At 41.8% G+C, this 14243-nt stretch overlaps 4 protein-coding genes across 4 annotated transcripts; 1 reads left to right on the top strand and 3 right to left on the bottom strand.

Moving 5' to 3' along the window:
* The first annotated feature begins 112 nt into the window (after positions 1-112).
* BJX67DRAFT_366120 (Hsp70 family protein) lies at positions 113-2778 on the top strand. Its single transcript, XM_071030351.1, has 10 exons — positions 113-340; positions 405-1000; positions 1050-1094; positions 1149-1218; positions 1286-1541; positions 1597-1702; positions 1824-1930; positions 1989-2187; positions 2258-2393; positions 2441-2778. Exons 1-10 carry the CDS (start codon positions 202-204, stop codon positions 2656-2658), a joined length of 1872 nt encoding a protein of 623 aa, XP_070881572.1. The 5' UTR covers positions 113-201; the 3' UTR covers positions 2659-2778.
* A 410-nt stretch (positions 2779-3188) lies between these two features.
* On the bottom strand, positions 3189-4363 carry BJX67DRAFT_366109 (WSC domain-containing protein). The gene is made up of 2 exons (XM_071030350.1): positions 4010-4363; positions 3189-3939 (listed from the first exon to the last, which is right to left on the bottom strand). The coding sequence occupies exons 1-2, from the start codon at positions 4299-4301 to the stop codon at positions 3662-3664; spliced, it is 570 nt and encodes a 189-aa protein (XP_070881571.1). The 5' UTR covers positions 4302-4363; the 3' UTR covers positions 3189-3661.
* A 3970-nt stretch (positions 4364-8333) lies between these two features.
* On the bottom strand, positions 8334-8943 carry BJX67DRAFT_366107 (uncharacterized protein). The gene has a single exon (XM_071030349.1). It carries the CDS (start codon positions 8882-8884, stop codon positions 8582-8584), a length of 303 nt encoding a protein of 100 aa, XP_070881570.1. The 5' UTR covers positions 8885-8943; the 3' UTR covers positions 8334-8581.
* Positions 8944-10321: 1378 nt separating this feature from the next.
* On the bottom strand, positions 10322-11908 carry BJX67DRAFT_366106 (uncharacterized protein). The gene is made up of 2 exons (XM_071030348.1): positions 11456-11908; positions 10322-11404 (listed from the first exon to the last, which is right to left on the bottom strand). The coding sequence occupies exons 1-2, from the start codon at positions 11854-11856 to the stop codon at positions 10519-10521; spliced, it is 1287 nt and encodes a 428-aa protein (XP_070881569.1). The 5' UTR covers positions 11857-11908; the 3' UTR covers positions 10322-10518.
* Between the last annotated feature and the right edge of the window lie 2335 nt (positions 11909-14243).

Raw genomic sequence — 14243 nt, 5'->3', positions numbered from 1 at the left:
GCACGCACCTTGATTGTCAGTAGTGCCGTACTAAGCGTTTCAGAATGGCTTAATTAGTTCTCCACTCCTGCTGGCTGCCCAAGATAGCCCTGGTGGGTGGCTGGGCATAATTGTGAGGACAAGAGCCCAATAAGACCCCCGAGAACGACCCAGAGGTTTCCGATACTCCCTAATATCCTCAAGTTCAATCTCAGTACGAAAATGTCTTTTGGCAAACCATCGAGTCAACCCAGCAGTCTCTTCGGCGCAGCCTCTGGTCTCATGGGAAGCTTCGGCTCGCTGACTCTCGAGTCCAACAACAAAATCATCGTGGGAGTTGATTATGGCACTACCTTCACGGGCAAGTATATTTCTGTTGTTTCACCTGACCGCTGCAGATCGCGTAACTGATAATGCTCATGAAGGGGCGAGCTACGTAAGCTCCAAGGGAACAGACCTCAACGACATCAAACTCATTAGCACCTGGCCTGGCGCCTCGAGGGATACCGAAACAGTCTTCAAGGCCCCGTCGCGGATTGCATATGCCGCTGATAATCCGCGAGTGACCAAAGATCGCTGGGGTTACCAAGTGGAACCAGGAATGCTAACATACTCATGGACCAAATTGTTACTGGATCAAAGCACTCCATTGACGAAATATGACGATTTGACCCTCGAGTCTGCGAGCCTATCTGGCATTCTAAGACTTCCAAAAGGCAAAGGGGCGGTTGATGTTGTTGCCGACTATCTGTCTAAAGTTTACGAACATATTCTCAAAACGATCGCCAAGCATATCACTGAGGAATCGCTGCGGGTTACTCCCTTGGAGTTCTGGTTTACAGTTCCCGCGATCTGGTCAGATAAGGCACAGGATGCCACAAGGGCAGCTGCTAAACGAGCAGGCTTTGGAGGTAGCTTCTTCCGGCCAAATGACAAGGTTTTCCTGATTAGTGAACCGGAGGCAGCGGCAATAACAGCGCTGAAGAAATATACCACTAGCAGTATGGGAGGCTCTGTGAAGGCGAGTATTGTCCCTATACAAGAATCCCAGCCTGACCATCTAGTGTTAGGCCGGCGACGGAGTGCTTATCTGCGACTGCGGCGGAGGGACCGTGGTAAGGACAATCAATGGAAGAACAGCTGAAGTACACACATGCTCAATCCCACAGGACATCACCACGTATCACATTACCCAGACTTGGCCAACGCTTCAATTTGAAGAGTTGTGCACTGGGGTCGGTATGTCTAGACCACCAGCACAAAGTGACAATGTCTCGGCATAGACTAAGCCGTCTTTCGATTCCAGGAGGCAAGTGCGGGTCAACTGCAGTGGACCGTAACTTCTACAAGCTCATGTCAGACCGGTTTGGCGATGACTTCGACAAGCTACCCATCAAACGAAAGAGCCCTGGAAGCGAGTTTATGAATAAGTTTGAGATTATCAAGAGAGATTTTGGAAACTCTGATGAAAAGACCATTTTCGAGTTGCCTCTGAACATGACAGTGGCTAACCCAGACCCCAAATATTTTGATGAGGAGGAGCGACTTGTCCTTATTTCAAGGTGGGGGGAAGCTACATATTATGGCCAATGAAGGGCTAACATCTCCGTCAATCAGTGATGATCTACGTGCAATCTTTGATCCTGTTATAGATCAAATCATGATCCTGGTGCGACAACAAATTGAAGACTCTAGAAAAGAGTCTGCGGAATGCACTATAAATGTAAGTACCCCCTTTCTCTTCTGTTATATAGATTATATTCTGCTTCCGTAGAGTTGAATCTCCTTCGCTACGTCGATATCCCCCCATTTGAGTATCAAGAAAATAGCTTGACAGAGAGTAGAGGATCGTTTTGGTCGGCGGATTTGGCGACTCCGAGTATCTTCGCAAATCCTTCAGATCCTCATTCGGGCTTGCGGGCAAAATAGCCATCACCGTTCCCGATAGTCCGTAAGTTTACGCCGTCCTAGGGCATGAACTGTTCTCAGAATATTTACAACCCAATTAGACAAGCTGCCATCGCCCAAGGGGCTGCCCTACGCGGTTTGGAAGGTCTTCGGGCAACCACGAGGAGGTGCCGTCGACACTACGGTTTCTCCTGGGCTATTCGTTTTCGCCCTGGGGTTGACAGCGAAGTCGATGCTTTTTATGATGAATTTAGAGGTGATAAACTCGTGGGAGGCAAAATGAATTGGATGATTGCTAAGGTTGGTGTCTGTTGATTGGGTTTTCCGTATATCCATCTCGTATAATAATACTGACCGAGGGAACTCATAGGGCGACAAATACGCAGACAATTACACGGAAAGTGTATCAGTCAGTCGTACACATTTTGCATCTTCGGATCTGAAAAAGTTCCTGAATTTTTACGCATGCGATCGGATATTCGCCCCCGAGAACAGAGATCACAAAGGTTCGTCCGATGACTCCTAGAGTATATTTTGTCTAACAGGTGAGCAGATGTGTATAAGGTCGGCGCAGTTGTTGTCGACTTTTCCAATGTCGACCTGACCAGGTTCGACTCAAAACTCACTCAGGGGGGGCGGGCATACAATCTCACGTACGAGATCAAAGTCACATTTGGTGCCCAAGAGGGGGTTTTGAAATTTGAAGCCATCAGCCAAGGACAACGGATTGGCCAGACAAGCATTGATTTCAACGAAGACAAATGGTACTAAATGCCAACGTTAGGTAGAGACGCCCACGTGGCGGATGGGTTGGCAGATCAGTATCTCTTCTTATTCAATTCAATTTCTTATACCTGATGTAGCCTAACTGAGGTGTGTCTAGGTCTGCAGGTGCTTCCTAAAACAAAGTAGGAACTTGAAATCCTAAATACCTGTAAAATCTAATCCTATAATATTAAAAAGTAAGTAATAAATAATATAAAGTGGTAAAAAAAAAAAAAGTTAAAACATATTACCTAGAGGGCTTGCTATAGCCTTCTAGGTATTATTCATCGCTATGGATTAAAAATATTATAGAGAATAATACTTTTAATAATACTAATAATAATATGTCATCCCCTTCAAGTTCGAGAGACACTGACTTGATCCAGACCCTCCTAAGCGTAAGCCTCTGGTTGATCCACCGCAACCTTGACCTCTTCGGACCCGACAGCAACGAATTCAACCCGGAGCGGTGGCTCGACAAAGACCGCGCCAGGAACATGGACTACTTCCTCGTACATGAATGTCCACTGACCCTGTCTATACTCCGTCTACTCTACCCGCCCCAGGTCGTCAAGCTGACCTGGATATCAGTGGGGAGCAGGGTATAACCAATGTCCCGGCCGGAACCTGGCACATTTCGATATCAACAAGCTGGCCGCGACGCTGCCTGGATTACGAGTTTGAGCGCGTCGATCCAGAGAGGGGGTGGTCGTTTCGCATCCGTTTTATTACGACGCCGTCGGATTGCCCGTGTCGTGCGAGGAGGCAGGGCGGGAGATGAGAATGGTAGTGGTGTGTTCATACGAGAGGATATGAGTCGCCGATGTGTGAGTTTTGTCATACTACGCCGTATATCCATATTGTTATTCAACAACGAATGTGAAGGACTCGTAGAGCAAAGGGGTAAGTAACTATATGTACATTCCAGAGACCAGTCTCTCGTCTCGGGGCTATCCGTCGGTCTATTCTGGTTCCCATGCCCAGAGAGCCCTGTATACTGTTGAAAGAGCTAGAAAAAAAAGCTGTACCGCCGTCTCGCGGCATTCTCCGTCGGAGTCGGCTCCACACTTGTCGAGGTTGAAACTGGGGTCTCCGAGACATTGTCTGGTATAGTTGTACTGGACGTAGTCTCCGAACCAGCCTCAGTAGTTGAGGACGAAGTCGAGGTAGAAGACGCCACAGGTGTACTCGTCGAATCGGTGACAGTCGACGTGGGCGTAGTTGATAACGGCACGCTGGGCCGTATCCCGCCAAAATCATAAACCGACCACACGCCGTCACCACCGCCTACATAAAAAATCGTCATTATCATGAAGGAGATGAGCACAGAATAGATAACTTAATCAAGTGCACGCACAATTCTCCGTCGGAAACCCCGCACATGGCACATCGCAACGGTCATCCGCTACCACATTCTCCTTGTCTGGTAGTGCATCGCCACACCAGCAATCGTCTTTCTGGAGAGCAGCATACGCAGAACCGCGTCCGTCGCAGAGATCGACGCAATGGTTGATGGATTGGAAGATGGAGGAGCCTGCGTTTTGTAGGACGCCAGGGTCGCTGAAGCAACCTTGCGAGGAGGGTGCCCTAACGGCAGCGGCCGCCGAGGCGAATGGCAAAATAGCAAAAAGCGTCACGGCTTGGTTCATCGTCGACGCAGTCGGTTTATCTCGTTGTCGTTGACTAACACTTCCGGGGTCCTCCAGGTTGGGAGACGAGGCACTTGGCCTGCGCTTTGCCGCCCTGAAGTAAAACTTGACCAATCTGCCGTGTGCAAAAATTGGGGCCATCGTGTTCACTGCTCCACCAAAATCCGCGCATCTATGTAACAAACTCCCCCCAACCTCTTAACAGGGCATTTTGACGCGTTTCTTGCCTATTTTATATCGAATTGAGGTTATTCATCTTACCTAAATTGATGATGTCAGTAAAATTATAGTAGAGAGATTTAAATTCAACTAACCACGCGTTTTATAGGCCCGATACCCCCCCCATGACACCTGTTGAACCATGCAAGCTGCCATTATTGCTGAATCAAGGCTTGAAGCCAGCAAAACAGGCTATAATACTTTGACTACTTTAGCTAGGTTAGAAACATAAAGATATTGCTAATAAAGTTAAGGTATCTACATGTTCTATATAGTGCCTTTAACACAACCTATTAGCTTATAGTAGCATCTGGAAGCCTTAATATTAGCAATTGGGAAGGGCCCATAGGCTTAGTAATATAGATAAAAAAGCTTTATTTAAATACCTTTTAGCAGAAAAATAGAGATAACAAGTAGAGCTAGTATAATAGCTCTACTATAAGCAAGATATTATTATTAACTACTCTATAGTATTATATACCTTGACATGCTATAAATAGTCAAGGAAGATATTAAAATAGATCTCTAGGAACCATAGCAAGTCTCTTAGATAGTTATATCTTGATACTATTAGATAATATTTAGTAGAGAACCTTGTCTTCCTTAATAAATTAATATTTAATAAAAAGACTAAATAGCAATACTATAGCTATATATTAATTAGAGACAAGGCTTGCTATATTATAGATATCTAATAAGGTAATATATAGAGTATCTATTCTACAATAATACTTGATAGTTAGCTGCCTTATACAGGTATATAAAAAGATTATTTTAATAAGATAGAGTTCCTAGAATAGCTTTAGGAAGGTTTATTACCATGCCTTCTTGCTAGGGGTTATCTTATAATAATTATCCTTGATAATATCTCTATATATATTAATCCATGTATTATTAAGGTAGTTAAGGCTGCTAGCCATATTATATACTTCCTGCTACTATATTTACCTGACTATAATCCTATTAAGCTAATATTCTTGGTACTAAAGGCCTGGATAAAGTAGAATTAGGTGTTTTTATAGCCTACCTATAGATTATATAGCAAGTTCCTAGAGCTTGTTATATAAGAGAGTTGGTATAATTATTATATATATTACTAGTTCAGGCATGCTAGCAGAGAAGGAGTCTATATAGAAGAGGTAGAAATAATATATTTTACTAGGTATATAGAGTCTGGTAAAGCTCTAGAAGACTTCTAGATAGCTAACCCAAGTGTATTTAAGGCCTCTACTACCTCTGCTTCCTGGCTATCCTATAGCTACCTATAGAATATCTTAAACATCTATAATTTATCCCTAAATCCTCGCGCGAAGCTATTAGATATTCCTGCTTTAATAGCCCGGGTGTATATAGCTAATTGCCTATCTTCTATCTACTAAAAATCCTTAATATATTAGTTATTTTATAGGATAATATCTCAAGCATACCTTTATTTAGCCTTGTAATCTAAATTCTATATATTCTAGACCTTCTATTTAAAAAAGGTATTTAATATATCTATATCTTCTTCTAAGGGATTAATTAGACTTAATATATAGCCTAATTGCTTAGGAAAAAGTAATTAGTCAAGTTCTAAGGCCCTTGGTATTAGTGTTAGACTTGTATAATTATAAGCTGTGGTTATTAAGGCAGGGATAAGCATGTATAGCTTCTAGAAGGCTTCTAGTAAGATTAAAGGAGGTATTAAAAGTCTATTTAAACTTTATAAAGTAATTAGTTCAAGCTTATAATTTCTTATATCTTGCTATATCTAATAGTACTTATTTTTTTCCTTTTAATACTCCTACTTCTTCTCTATACTCTCTATCTAATCTATTATTTGTTGCTATATCATTATCTCAAAATTCTAGTTAGTTATCTTAAAAAAATATTTTATCTTCTTATGCTAAGCTACAGCAGTAGATTACCTTATTAGCTCTTGTGATTCTTAATTAATTATACCCTAAAACTACTAATATTACTATAACTTGATTAAAGGACCAAGTAGTATAGCTTTACCATAAGATATAGCTATAACCTAGCTGTTATATTACATAGAAATAATATTATAGTATTTTAACCTATCCTACAGGTCTAGGAAGCAAAAATTATAATAATTTATATAGTTCTTATTATTATAATGCTAATAATCTATAAGTTGCTACTAGAACTGCCCTACCTGTTATATAGCTTTAATTCTTGTATTATTCTAGTCCTGTAATATTAATATATGGCTTTAATGGCCTGCTAACCATGAATTCAACTATATAGGAGCTAGAGATAAGCTAGGAATCCTACTTACTATTAGTAAGCTAGCTGCACCTTGCTCCTTGGTATTGTTATAACTATCCTAAGCTAACCTTGCTAGCTTAAATACTTTATATCTTAATAATATCTTCCATAGCATGACCATGCAGCCCTTCTAGAATAAATTCTTATAATCCTTGATAAGTTCTAACACTTCCTCTATAGCTAGTATTAAGAATTCTTTAAGATTATAATATTTTATATTATTATAGCCTGATTCATGCCTGAATAATACTATATACTTTATAACTTTATATTTATATAGCTTGTACTTATTTTCAAATAGTCTAGCTATAGTTTCCTTAAGATTATATATAGAAAATATTCTATAAATTATATCTATAAGAATTTTCTATATAATAAACTTTCTATTTATATAAATATGCAAATAAAGTTTTATAAGAAAATCTATAACTATTATTATAATATAAAGTTTATCTTCAAGCTCTAAAGTTATTATATTAGATAGTTAAAAACCTTTATATTCCTTACAGGCCTCCTGCAACTTTTTCTAGTATATTACCTTCTTATATTACTTCTTTATAGTATATAACTAGGTGGCAAGTACCTCTATCTTACTTGATAGGAGTAGGAGCTCCTCCTCCTCCTTCTCCTCCTCCTTCTTATTATCTTCCTCCTTGCCTTTAGGTATAAAGCCATTATCTAAGATTTCCATATTGCTGCCAGCTCTAGGGGCTGTATTGGCTAACAAGGTACTAGAGGCAACTAGCAGCTTGCCATGGTCAAAATAGATATGTTTAATAGTTGCAGATAGCAAGAGTAGATAAGATACTAAACAAGAGCAGGATTAAGACATAGAACTATATGTAGGTGGAGAAGGTGCCTGTAGAGGTGCTTGCTTGGTTAATATTAACCTATAGTATTTTAGGGTCCTCTAGATATCCTATTAAGTAGCTTCCTCTTGTAATACAGCTATTGCTTAAGTTATTTTACATGATATATAGGTATCCTAATACTTTTGACTAGCTGGTAGTGGCAGGCCGACGCGTGGTATCTAGGTATGATAAAGGTCATATAGAATTACGCATTCTACAGGCTGATTAGCCTGAGTTTAACGCGTAGCAGGCATTTCTATGGATTTTAATAGTCTAAATAGCTTTAGAATTGACAAAAATAGTCAAAAAAAGGCTATTCTAGAGGGTTTTGATGAAAAATATGCTATATAAAGAGGTTGGGGAAGGTTTGTTACATAGATGCGCGGATTTTGGTGGAGTGGTGAACACGATGGCCCCAATTTTTGCACACGGCAGATCATTTCTTGTACTCTGCTGGTTGTCCTACACGTGACTACAGGTGACCTGTTGCTCTCAATTCACTGACCAGCCAGCCCATTTGCAGGCCTTTTGCATTCGTAGCAAGATTATATCCACAATGAACATTCTCATCAGATGTGCCAAGCTCCTTGAATTTGGGTACGCCAAGACAGAAGAGAGCTGATTCCAAGTCAGATTCGGCCACCCCCACGAAATATATCACCAAGAAACTCATCGAGATGTTCAATTAACCACACAAAGAGTTATAAATAACCCATACTAATTTGAATTAGTACAAGTACAGACTTTACCACTGAAACAACTACAAGGTTCCATTACAATTAACAACGTGAGAGTGGCGAGACAGAGTATTCAACAAAGGTCGGACGTTAGCAACAAGACACCCATCAGCAAGGACAACCCATATCCTCTGAGGTTGAGGATTTTCTATCCAGTATTCCCATTTCCTACATATAGCTGAATTGAACCACTAGACCATCATTAACTGATTCTCTCCCTACATGATGGCGTGGAGATAGATAACTGGTGAAGTAACTTCACTGTTACTAACAAAACCATTCCGGCCAGCAGGAAAGAAGAACTCCGAGCTCCAGAATGTCTGATTGGGATCTTGCGGATCCTCTCAAGGTAGAAAACGTTAATACAGATTGTAGTTATCAGGTCGTCCGTGTCGCAGACCAAGCCCCCAGAGGCTGTTCCCTCCTGTCTGAGAGGTCTTGCGGCTCCACCGAGAAAACGAAGGCTGAAGGAAGAGATTGACGTGTAAATGAAGAAGAATCTCATGGATCCTGGTTGAGGCAGCAGCGAGCGCTCCAGAAACCTCTGTTGGTCATGACTGCGCCTCCTTTCTCACTGTGGCCGTATCAGGACAACCAGCTCCGACTGCGCGAGAGAAGTGAGACATCCCCAATCCACCGCCAAGCCCTCGTTCCGCGGGCCGAGATAATGTGCCTCGTCCCAATTGGGGCTCGCCTACACCATGAGCCCCCGACAGGTCCGGCCGCTATTTAACCCAGCCAGACCCTGAGCTCTCTCAGCCCTATTTCGGACGATTCCTTTCCCCGCCCCCCGCGTCATAAGTCTTCGAGTCAGTCACTTCGAAGTCAGATCGTCAGAGTCACACAACTGGCCCCCTTCCCCACGACAAGTCCGCAACGCCACCAATCTAATCTCCCACGCGAACAATGTCCTTGCGCCGTCAAGATTGGCGGACATCCTCGTCACCACTCAGCTTGGTTCATAACAATTTACAAATATCCTATCCTGCTAAAAGTTCCTTATTTTCTAAATTTAAGTAGATTAAATAAAAATGTAAGAATACTAAACCTATTTATATAAGTACTAGGGGCCTAATATTTTCTAGCAAGCTTCCTTTTTTATACAAGTTGCTCTTATGGTTATAGATTATTTAGGCTTAATCTCCTGGCTTTATTCTAACTAGCGAAGCTAAGATACTAGTAATTACAGAGATTATAAGGATTTTATCACCATAAAATACAAGCTAGATTACTGTCAGAGAACTCAGACATCAGCAGCCAATGAATCTGATGTGCCGCAGCAGCCTGCTGTGACGCTAGCGGGAACATGTTATGCCGACCCGATCATAGCGATACGGATGTATCGATATGATGCCAAGAAATACGATCATAGCCATCCGAGCCACGAACTATGATGAGTATGATGACAGGCATAGCCAACATAGCTGAGGGATATGACGGCTATGATGGGATAAGCTATATAAGGACTATTATTACCTGTACCTAGAAGTTTTGTTTACTGTCTGTTGTTAACCAGATTGACAATACCATATTGTTTACCGATCTGAACCCCAAGCATCTGCCTCTTTCTATAATCGTTTGATCCCTTAACGATTATACTCCCTTCATTTACTTCCAGAATACCCTTAGGTTCCTACCTTTGGAAGGATCGGCGGACCTAATCTAACAATTACACAGATTAATGAGGACCTTGGAAGAGCTAGATATAGTTCCTAGACTGCCCTTTAAGGCTAAGGCATACCTTAAGTTTGAGTTAAGGTGCAAGATATCAAGATTTAGCTTATATTTAGGCCTGTTTGACATGGAATATATGTGTCAACGGACACTGTTCTACCATGATCTTTCTACTCAGACTGATATGATAGACAAAGTATGGTGAATACCTTGTGGAAGTACTTCTTTTTGACCTGCTTCTCTACTACCTGAATAACATCATGCTATATTTGTAGTACATAGAGTAGCCCTACTTCTTCTATTAGTATTCACTAGTAACCATGATATGCGTGTCTAATCTCCTGGAGACTACATAAAAAAGGAGCTAGTTTGTGGCATTTTTTTTTTTTGGCTATAACCTGACGAGAGACTAATTCTTTACTTGAAGAACTTCATCTAATTCATATTCCCATGTTAACATCCTTTCTAGTCTCTTGCACCCATCACACGTTTCCTCACCTCGTTGGGAGAAGGTGTACTAGGTTTCGTGCTTGGTCCAGGAGACTGCGCTTCAGAACCGACTCTTGGCGAAAAGGTATTTGTCGTCCTCCTGGTCTCGTGGACGAATTGAGGATTCGAAGCACCTGCTGTGGTATGGCCAGGTTCACTATTTAACGCCCCAAAGCGACTGCTATATCGCTTCTCAACCAAATGCTGAAGATCCCCTGCTGTCATTGAGCCAACCAGCTGCGCCGAATTCCCTGTGGAGAGCGCCTTTCTGACGTCGAATAGATCCGCCAAAGTTGTCACCACTACCTGGTCGCTTTCACCATCAGCAACCACCTCACCTACTTTGAATATCTTCTGGTTAGAAATATCGCTAGCCACTTGGCACACTTCGAGACACTGTTTCGATATATCGAGATCTTGCTGTAGACGTGATCGCTCATTTTTGTCTCCAGAGTCCCCGTTCATAATCAAGTCCTCTAGGCGTTTTTGAAGGCGCATGATGATCTCCACAAACCGCTGCTGATTCTCATTCAGGGCTTGGCGTGTGAGATTTTGCGCTTCGAATTGCTGCTGCCCAACTTCTTCGGAAAGATTCTTAGTCGAATCTTGATGTAAGACTGTTTGTCGTTTGGTCAACGATTCGATATAAGATCTTGCATCTTCACAGATACGGAGACATTGCTCAGTGATCGCTCGTTCATCTTTCAGGTCTGTGTTTCCATCTGAAAAGCCGGTACTTTCGATGGTAAGTTGGGCTAATTTCTCGTCAATGCGCATTAGGTGCTCCTTGAGGTCATATGAAGTGTCCTTGATCATCTCATTGTACTCTTCAATGACTTTGTAGGACACTTTAGACGTATGCCTTGAAAGGATGTGAGTAAATTTCGAAGTAGACGTAGGGTTAGAAACTAACATTGTAATAGTGCCTAACCCAACTGAAATGGTAGATTTATATCTCGCAAGAGTCTCGATAAACTGGTTTATATCGCCCCTCATAAATTCCATTCTTGTCCAATCTCGAAAGCCGGTCTTTGACTTTTTAGCGAAAACTTCAATGGAGTCTTCGAACTCGCTGCATAATTGGCTGCATCGCTCAACAGGACCTTGGAGAAGCGCCAGTACCGATGCATCTGTATTAACCGCATTTTGTAATAGATCAAGGACTTTAGTGAGATCCTCCAGCTCATCCTGGAGTCTGCCTAACGTTTTATTACGTTCTTTGAAGCGCGTGACAGTTCCCTTGAGCGTGTTTGCCGATTGAATGGCAGCAGTGATGACGGTCAGCACAGAGGCAGAAATGCTAACAGGGTCCATATTGATGTGGTGTCTGGAATATCCTTTGGTAAAGAAGATGCGAGAAGGGGGGCGAGGATGTGCGGCTGATGGTGGGGGTGGGACTTCAATATGTACTGTTCGCCACTGCGTTGCTGCCTCCATTGCTCCCGTTTCCACCTCTTATTGGCCAAGTTAGCGCCCTGACACGACCATCTGTGCGACGAATCATATCACTGGTGCACCACCCTGCCAGCGAGCCTGCCGACATTGAGTAGCATCCAATGCTGTCAAATTCCTCCTGAATTGCAGCTTCAATAACCCCCTCCCAGAGATTGGCTGTCTGCCTTCTAACCTTAAATATCTTTGTGGAATGGGGTTATAAGCTATAGTAGTTCGTTATGGTAAATAGTTATCGTAATATGGCTTCTATGGATTGGCAGCAAGGAAAGAAATATCATTAGTACTATGTTTACAAGCAAACAATCATAGTGAGATAGGCTTACAAAAACCATATTTACTACTAAAATTAAGATATGGCCTTCCTGAAATTATAGCCCTTAGGATGGTTTGTTGTACTTATTTATAAAATAGACTCTTTATTTCTAAGATAAATTCTAGTAAATTCCCAAAGTTTAGTTTAGAGGGACCTGATAAAGCTAAATTTTTGGCTAGAAAAACCATAAAAGCTTAAAGAGATATACTGTATAAGAAATTAAAAAGTTTAACAGTAAACTGTAAAGGGCCGATAGGAAATTGGCCAGGTAAGGGGCAAGATGTCGATTATTAGGATTAGAACGAAACTACATCTTACCCCTGGCGGATAATAACTACAGGAGGATCTTTCCCTCGTTGTTATCGATCGTTGACATCATGATTACAGGCTCCCTACCGAGCCTCGCCGGGCTTCGACAGCGTGCCAAGACCGACTCTGTAGTTGTTAGGAACTGCGCCCCCTATGAAACTTGGAGGGCAAGGTTTAGTCTCGTTCTTACCTTGATAATCGAGCATCTATTCCTTACCTGGCCGATTTCCTATCGACCCTTAACAAAGTAACTTTAACCTACATGGCTAATTTGACCAGAACTCCTATTACCCAATACTGAACCAAATTACTAAAGCAGATATTAGTGACTAGAAAAGATAAGAGTTAGCAATATTAGCCTGCAGAGAATTCTTCTAGAAGGTCCTGTGGGCTAATAACCATTTACAAGAAGCCTTCTAATAAAGGAAGAAGTATGGAGAATCTTCAGGAGGGAGTAACTCCAAAAAGGAACAGTAATGCTAGAAATAACTGATCCCTTTTCTTTGTTGTCATTAGTTTAAATATAGGGAACTTTGCTGCAATAGATTTTATACCTTTTTTTTTATCTTCAAGCATCTTCATATATCTACTTTAGACCTTGCTAATAGATTGTTTCTTGCCTCTATCGAATATTGGCTGTAGCTGATAAGCTACTCCGAGACCTATATCACCCCGAATACTATTATAAAGTAGATGGCGGCAGTTTGACTGCCAAAAACAGCTGCAAATGTCACTGTTTTTGGCGGCAAATTTGCCAACCCTTCCACGACTCACTCAGGAACTTGCATCCATGCACCATGAACTTGCTAATGGACCTTATTTACCTGCAGCAAGCCCCGGCAACCGTATCCATTGCCACCTATCTATACTCCCAACCTTACACCTACCTAGTGCATTGTAGTTCTACTATATTATTTAGATGCTACAGAAGGTTGACCCCTCAAGCCTTCCAAAACCTTGGAACGTGTTGATCTAAACCCTGATAGTAGATTAACTTACCTGGGGCTGCTTAACATCCAACTAGTATAGAGACTAGTCATGGTTAGGTGGGTATAGGCGGAATGAAGCAAGGCTAGCCTTCACCATGTATAATGAAACCTGTTAGAAAGTACTAGACAAAGTGCTGTTGCAATGCTTCTAAGGTAGTACTCTGGAATTAGAATATTATTAATCACGAAGATAGGAAAGCCAGATACAGCGGAATAAGCATCTTTAAATACCCCCTTGCTCCTACCGTCCTCCCACCTTCCGGATAGTATACCAGATAGTATACCTAATAAGGTTGCGTAGTCCTGTATACCATTTTCTTACTTTCGGAGTGGTATACTAGATAGTATATAGTCACATGCCTCCCTTGCCAAAGTGACCCTGCTCTCTGCGTCGCTGGAGCAATTCAAAATTCTTCCCTATAACAATTGTCCTCTTGTTCTGGGTCTTGGCTATGCGTACGTTTGTCAGGGCTACACAGCAGGTCGTGGTTTTTACTAGAACCATGGCGGTTGTATCCACACCATGGGCGTTGTATGCATTGCTTGTGTGTGTAGTTCCAAATTGTGTATAGTTTCTCATGATTTCCCAAGAGTCATGGCTGTTGCATATGCACTTTCCAGGCATGTCTCTTTGC

The sequence above is a fragment of the Aspergillus lucknowensis genome (genome assembly GCF_044049455.1).
Source record: "Aspergillus lucknowensis strain CBS 449.75 chromosome Unknown BJX67scaffold_65, whole genome shotgun sequence".
Taxonomy (NCBI): Eukaryota; Fungi; Ascomycota; class Eurotiomycetes; order Eurotiales; family Aspergillaceae; genus Aspergillus; species Aspergillus lucknowensis.
This window is presented reverse-complemented; position numbering and strand designations above follow the sequence as displayed.